This window comes from Orycteropus afer, unplaced genomic scaffold (assembly GCF_000298275.1).
Source record: "Orycteropus afer afer isolate SDZICR_OR568_19922 unplaced genomic scaffold, OryAfe1.0 scaffold00143, whole genome shotgun sequence".
NCBI classification, from domain to species: domain Eukaryota; kingdom Metazoa; phylum Chordata; class Mammalia; order Tubulidentata; family Orycteropodidae; genus Orycteropus; species Orycteropus afer.
The window spans coordinates 5,622,571-5,630,492 of record NW_006921730.1 but is presented as its reverse complement, the minus strand read 5'-3'; the positions used below and the strand labels follow the sequence as shown (position 1 = coordinate 5,630,492).

The following is a 7,922-nucleotide window of genomic DNA, read 5'->3' as shown; positions in this document are numbered from 1 at the left end:
GTAAATTGTGGTCAGTGTCATGAGACAAAGTGTATGTGAACTGCTGTGTGGAAAGTGTATTTGCTCTGTAAATTTTCACCCAAATCACAATTAAAAAAAAAAAAACTACAGACATTTTTTTAAAAATGACTGTACCATTTTTGTGCTTCCACCATCAGTGTATAAGAGTTTGGGTTGCATCATATCCTTGCCAAAATTTGGAGTTAGTGGTCTTTTTAATTTGTTATTCTGATGGGTATATACTAAATAACCTTTGGCCAAGTAAAAAAAGAAATTAAAAAGCTATTTCTGAATTATTCTCAGTTTTACAATGAACATGTTCACTTTGTTATAAAATGGCCATTTAAATTTTTTTTATTATTATTTTTACCAAAGTAATAGCTATACATCATTTTTTAAACAGGCACTGTCAAAAGTATTAATGAAAAAACAGCAGTCCCCTTTTCATCCCCATCCCCATCCTACTTGTTTCCTCAGCTATAACCACCCTCAGCTTTTTTAGCTGCTTTCCTTATTTACCACCTTATAGTTTGTATTGCTATTTCTTGGTTTATCTATTTCTGTCATAATCTATTAGCTTCCTGACATGGCATATGAAAACATAGCTCTCCCATTTATCCCCTATACCTCTCCAACCTCTGCCTCCTCTGCCAACACCTTTTTGGTTAAAACAGTTGTCATTATTACATCACTCTGACCATGGGAATATTGTTCAATGCCTAGTAAAAGAGAAGCTATAACCATCTTTTTTTTTTTTTTTTTTATTGTGATTTGGGTGAAGATTAACAGAGCAAATTCACTTTCCATACAGCAGTTCACATATACTTTGTCTCATGTCATTGACCACAGTTTACCACAATGCAACAGCTCCCCTCCCACTTCCTTCCCATAGTTATAACCGTCTTTTCTCATACAACTCTTTATTTTCATGGCATTAGTAATTGTCTCATTTCTTCATTTGCCTGGCTTGCTGTGTTCCTATTGATAATTGTTTCCATATGTTCTCACTTCTCTTTTACATGCTCATGAATAATATTCTCCAGATGCTCAAATACATAAAGTATTTTTTTTCTTCCTTATAGACCTCCATACTTTTATTCCCTTCTGAATTGGTTATTCTCTAGGCCTGCTAAAAAATTGAGATTTCTCTTAACTATCATCCTGAAATGCCCCTTCAGTTCTCCTGAGTTGGACTCCATGTTTGCTGAATCCCGTCTTCTTCTTTCTTGGTTTAGCTCCTTATTTTATTGTATCACAGCTTTCAGTATTTGTGGGCAGGAAGTAAATTTTTTAACACCTTAAATATATGAAAATGTCTTTGTTCTCCTCTTACACTTGATTAGTAGTTTGGCTGGGTATAAAAGTCTAATTAGCAATTTTTTTCATAATTTTGTTAATTTTTCATAATTCTAGAATTCATTTTTGCTGTTGAGAAGTGTGATGACATTCTTTTTCCTGATCCTTCATGTTGTTTATGTTATTTGGTGTTAGGTTTTTGTTTTCTGGGAAATTTTTAAATTCTTTTCTTTATCCACATATTCTGAAATTTCACAGTGATACATCTTGGTGTAATTTTTTTTAATCTTATTCATTGTACTGGATACCTGGTGGGCTTTCAATTTGGAGCTTTGTGTTCTGGAAAGTTTTTCATGTTTTTTTTTTTTTTTTTCCTTTGATCATTACTTCCCCTTACTGTCTTATCTGACCTATTTTTCTATTATTAAAATATTGACTCTCTTGGGCTGATTCTCTTCTTACTTGTTTTTTCTCATTTTCTTCTCTTTATTTTTGTTCTTCTGTTTGGGAGATTTTCTTTATCTTCAAGTCTTTCTCTTACATTTTATATTCAAACTCTCTTATTTTAGTGTTTAAATGTTTTCTGAAAGAATATATATAGTCATTCTGTTCTTTCATGGCTGCAAAATCTTCCGTTATCTCCCTGAGGATATTAATTATAATTGCTTTGAAGTACTTTCCCAGTTTTCTCAGTGTTCTTTTTGTTTGCTTGCTTGCTGTAAACTTTTTCTCCCATGCTAGATACTTCCTTAGATGTCTCATGAACTTTAGCTGTCTATTCATCTTAAAAATACACTAAAAAGTTGATGGAAAGATGTTGTGCATGTATGGGGCTTGTTAATTAGTGGACTTCATGGGAGGATGATAAGATAATAAACTGGGTTTTTAATACGGAACCTACAAATTTCAATCTCTTGTAGAATTTCTCTTAGGCTATTCTATTTTTCCAGAGAAGAATTCGCTAGTCTCTTCCCTACAGTATATGTCTGGCTCCAGACATTCTGGAACAAAGATAGGAAATGAAGATGAGCTTCAATTTTTGACCTGTCTCCACTGTGCCAGATATCTTGGTCCTCTTAGTCTCCCCAGACAATAAACTTTCATTTTGCTGCCAAGAAGGGCAAGGTGAGAGGAAGTAGTAATGGAATAGTTGCCTAGCTGCCTAGGCAGAAGATACAGTCCAGTGTGGGGGCTAATTATTCTATATGTAAACTTTCAGTGAATCATTTTCTTTTCAGTCTTTCACTGACTATAGTAACTTGTGCCTCTAAGTACAGAATCTTTTCAGAGTCTAGCCAGTCAAATAAACTCATTTATTGTTAGCTTCTACCTCTCCAGAAACCCAGCTGCTAGCTTTCTCTCTCTGCTAAGTCATCCACTTTTAAGCATTTTTCATTTTCCAAAAAGTTATTAAAGATCTCCTCTCCTGTTGTACTCTTTCTTAGTTTCTTGGTCCTTATAGATTTATACCTTTTCAATTTTCTTTATTTTTCAGTTTAGTGAGATTTTGAGATTAATTTGCCACATTTAGCCAAGAGAATCATCCTTAAAAGGTATAATTTTTGATACTTTAAAGAATTGAGAACATGCCCCAGTCACTTCATTTGAAAGCTTTATTTTTTCATATATTTTGAGGAAAGTTTGATTCTTCAAACAGCATACTTAAAATTGCCACATTTCATATAAAGAGACAACATTAGTTATCAACTGTCAAGGTTAGGTAGCATTGAAATTAGTTTCCAGAAGTGCTTAGTCCCTCTGCTGAGTCATCTTCATCTTCTTACCCAGTCTCTCTGAGGGTAATTAATGATCGGCATTCATAAAGCAGCTCAGTTCAGGAATTTTCAATATTGTGGATTTGGATTTCTCTGCAAAGTCATCTCACCTCCATGAAAATTGACCCCGTGAACTCTGCTTCTTCATTAGCACCCTACTCCAATGAGATAAATTAACTGGTTCCATCAGGATGGTCTAAGAATTTGAACCTAACCAGATACAATATCTTGACTAAAGCAGTTAATTAAGCATGTTTCTTTTTCTTGTGTATGATTCAGAATCGCATTTTTATTTTTCTTCCAGAATTGAAGAGTTCATGTCCTTGTAACAGCTCATTTTGAGATTTAATTTGTGTAATGTTAATTGGCTTTGTAAACCTAACATAAATATAACCCAGCAAGTTGAATATACTCCTAGAGAGCAATCCCACTTGGTAAATAAGAAAGTAGAAAAGATTTCTTAATCTCTTTCCCAAGACCTTGATCCTGGTGATGAGATACTGCAGTTTGTCTTAGGGGATCTACTAATTGTATCCAGGCCTTTGCCTCAGGAACATGAGCTGAATGTTGGTCTTGTTTGTAATTGGACTCTTATGACTATCTGGCAGTTTCTGTGACATATTAGTGGCCTTGGCCCATTTTCTAATTGCCATATACCAGCATCAAATTGGCATATCCAAGTCCAAAAGGCAGCTTAACTTTCTAAGTTAGAAATAAGGTCAAAATATCTTTCTTTTCTTTAGATATGATGCAAATGTTCTTTGCAAGTTTTTTGTTTTAATTGAGAGGAGCCTAAAAGTTCAAGATTCCCATGTTACTTTAATCCTGAACCTTTAGAATCTACTTCTCTTCAATTGATACATGGTCTAGAAACTGCTGGTCCTGGCCCCATGTCTTGAAGAAATTACGTAGTGTTCTGTCTCTCTCTGGCTTCAGGCCATAGTTGTTCTTAATCTGTAGGCTGTCTGCAAGCTTTGTACAAAGATTCATCTGTAATCATTTTAAATAGAGCCAGTAGAGACAAGATTGCTTTGGTTAGTAGCTCACCAGCTTAAGCTGAATACTCTCTACTTGAAATGGAAACTTAATCAAGGGAAAACTCAGAATGTTTTCATTTACAATTTATATCATACTTGGCAACTTGTTTGAAGATGTTGCATAGAAGGTCCGGGACAGGAAACATTTTATATTCCTGCCTATGATTAATAAATATGGAATCTGAGGCATTCTATTTTATAAGTCAAGGTCTTAGTCCAAATTTCCTGTTTTTCTACATTAAAAAAAAAAAAAAAAACTTAGGGTAAAAACAGCACTAAACTATATAGGGTACTCAGAGGTCAAAGCAACAGGCAAAATAAATTTTTCAGGGTGCTATGGACCCAGACCATTAGCAAAAACATTCACTTTGTAGTCATTTTAGATGAGGCTGGTTTTACAAAAATATAAGTAAATATATCCTACTTGATTGTCCATGCTTATTGAAAAGAGGGAAAGAATGGATCATATAAAATAAATAAATAAATAAAGTGACATGAAATGCAGGATCACACAAAGGTATTCATGTCAAACTCCAATCTCTGTCAAAGACTGATTTACCACATCTTTATCTTAATTACATCTATTTTTGCATATATTTTATAAATTTACCCACTGTCTTCAATCTTGAATACCCTGTACCACCACCCCAAATGCACATATGCACGCACTCACACACTTACATATTTTGACCTTTGTTCAAAAATTTACCAGTCTTAAATCATCGGTACTTTCTGACTTCCTCACATTCTCTCAGTGCCTCCACCCACTCTCATCCAGTTGATTTCAACTCATAGTGATCCTATAGGACAGAGTAGAACTACCCCATAGGGTTTCCAAAGCTGTAAATGTCTACGGAAGCAGGATGCCTCTTCTTTCTCCCACGGAGTGGCTGGTGGGTTTGAACAGCTGAACTTTGGTTAACAGCCCAATCCTTTAACCACTGTACCACTTGAGCTCCTTCTCAGCCCATTCCCTGCATAATAGTCTACAGTGGGTTTCTCATCATCTCTTTGTCTTTTGATGTTATCAAGAGACTCTGAAGAGCACATGCATGGCAAAAGGCACTTAGGAATTTTTACCATTAGTTGATATCACATCCCACTAATATGAAATTTTTCTTATTTGTATTTCTTTATAGCCTAAAGAATGTTTCTTGATACAACCAAAGGAAATGAAAGAGGAGGTGAAAAAGACCAGGAGGAGGAAAAAGGTAATATTAATAATTCCTTGCAAAATGCAGCCCCACTTGATTTCCATCACATGTGTCCATGTGTCTATATTGTACTCTGAGAAGGCAATTATTCTAATCTTCACTTTAGAAAGGCAGTAATTGTAAGGTTCAGAGAGTTTTGGTGACTTTCCTAAGGTCACTAGCAATAACTGTTTCTGTAGGAGCTAAAGATAAATTTTTTCTGACTCCTATTTCAGTCTCATGGAGCACCAAACACCTCTGTTACCCATCCTGTGTTTTCACTGTGGTTAAAAGTCAGACATGGGTTTCTAATTCTAGAAGGGACCCAGAGCTCTCCTATGTGCTGGCTCCTCTGACTCTGGATGAGCTGGAGTGCAACCATTATGTGTTAGATTCCAAGAAAAGAAATTTACCAATCTTCCTTTCCTACCCATTCCAGTCTTTAAGACCTTATACATTTGGGTAGTGAAATGAAGGTAGTACAAGCATAAGGCATTTCTGACTCTAATTTGGAATTATAATTTCAGGCAAAATGCTCCCCTTCCCTTTTCAAACTTGCCTGTGAGCGTAGGGTAGACTCTGTTGCTCTTATGCAAACTTCCATTTGTCTCAGCCTTGGAGAAAGAATGGCTGGCTTTGACCTTCTACCACAGTTGTGAAAACAGCAGTGTAATTCTCTCCCTGCCAAGAAAGGTCTACTGCTGAAGTCAGCAGAGGAAATATGATTGGGGTTAGAGGAAAGAAGATGGACTCAACCCAATTACCTAACAGCAAGCTTTTAGAAAACTAAGAGTATATGTGCATATGTTTTCTTTTCTCGCAAATGGCCAAATAGGAAGATGAGCGATGCCAAATTGGCTGAGGTTTGGCACGTCCTTAAAGAAGTGACTTAAACTTCTCTTTGATAGTTTGTACACTAATAGCCTTCAGGAGTGTTAACTTTTTGGTGGCTCGAGGTCAGAACTCTCGCTAGATAGTTTAGCCTTGGCTGAGGTCACACTAAAATGTGCCCACTGATGACATGTTTTTGAAAGTTAACTCATTTGACAGAACCTTAACCATTCTTGGCAGTGGTATAGAAATGAGGATACTGTGGAAGGAAGGAAAAATGTTGGGGGGAGGAGAGAGGGGAATAGCTCCTTCTGGATCTTTGGTGAAGTATTAGAAGGAAGCAAGAAAGGAAATTTATGATGAAAATTAAATGAACAATTGTATGTTCATACATTGCAGGCATTCATTAAGTGCTACACAAATGAGACAAAATCAAAATAGATGTTGAAAATGTTTCCTGCAATATCTGCCCTACTTTCCATAGACCACTTTAAGACTGTCAGTTTTCCAAGAGTTGAGAAACAGGGGTCTAATGCCCCTTTTCAGTGGGCTTCTGTGCTCAGATTATTCCTACAAATTTTACTCTAATCCTAGAAATCCGAGCTGAGACTTAGCCACTCAAAAACAAGACTGGATAAGAAATTCTAAAAATTCACTCTCCGAGAATCACAAATTATCTAGGCCTTAAAGAAACCTTTGAGCAACTTTTTCATATCAACAAGATTTCTTAACTTTTCACAGAAAGTAATATCCTATTATATAGACTACTACAAGAATTTCGGTTGTCTTAGAAGTCATAAGACTAAGACTTACAAAAAGCTTTTAGATCTTCTGTTTGTTTTTCAAAGCAAGTTATATCCAAGAAGTGTTTATTACATAATAAATTTATTAGAACTCACAATCAAACTTGACTACAACCAAAAGCAGGATGCAGCTTAAATCAACCTATATCTATCCTAAGTAAGATCCCATTCTAAAATCTATCTTCTTATATCGTAGAAGAAAATTACTGATGTTCTTGCAAAATCAGAACCAAAACCAGGAACACCTGAAGACCTACAGAAGCTGATGAAGGACTATTACAGCAACAATCGCTCAGTGATTGAATTAGAAGAACTGAGCCTACCAGGTAGGACCAGGCTTCTTCTCCACACACACACACACATTCCGCAACCATTCTGAGATTAGTCATCCAGTGCACCTATTGTCAATTGCTAGTAATTTTCCTGATGATAAGGAGCAAAACAGATTCATCTTTCTTTACTATTTGTTATGGTTATGTGTCTCATCCAATAAATTAATATATATTCTATGTGGTGATACTCCTTTCCCCCAACCTAATAGAATCCCTAATGAAGATAAAAGTCAAATGAAAATGAAGACAGAGCACACATTTAAAAGTATATCTCATTCACTCATTCACTGCCATCAAGTTGGATCCAACTCATAGCAACCCCTCCTTGGATTTCTGAGGCGGTATCACTGTGGAAGTAGATTGTCCAGTCTTCCTTCTGAGGAGTGTTGGTTTATGTACATATATGTGTTGTTGTTATTGTTGTTATTGTTGTTGTTATGTGCTGTCGAGTCAGACCCGACTCATAGCAACCCCTCCTTGGGTTTCCGAGGCAGTTGTTGTTGTTGTTGTTATGTGCCGTTGAGTTGGATCTGACTCATAGTGACCCCTCCTTGGGTTTCCGAGGAAGTATCACTACAGAAGTAGATTGCCCCATCTTCCTTCCGAGGAGTGGCTGGTGGGTTTGAACCGCCAGCCTTCTGGTTAGCAGTCAAAA

At 36.1% G+C, this 7,922-nt stretch overlaps 1 protein-coding gene across 1 annotated transcript in view; it reads left to right on the top strand.

Annotated features, from left to right (window-relative positions):
• The window catches only part of CMSS1 (cms1 ribosomal small subunit homolog), a 520,332-nt gene that overhangs the window by 480,477 nt on the left and 31,933 nt on the right, over window positions 1-7,922 (top strand). The window contains exons 4-5 of the mRNA XM_007945788.2: window positions 5,248-5,319; window positions 7,132-7,261. Coding sequence (XP_007943979.2) covers window positions 5,248-5,319; window positions 7,132-7,261 — 202 coding nt within the window. The remainder of the gene's footprint in view (window positions 1-5,247; window positions 5,320-7,131; window positions 7,262-7,922) is intronic.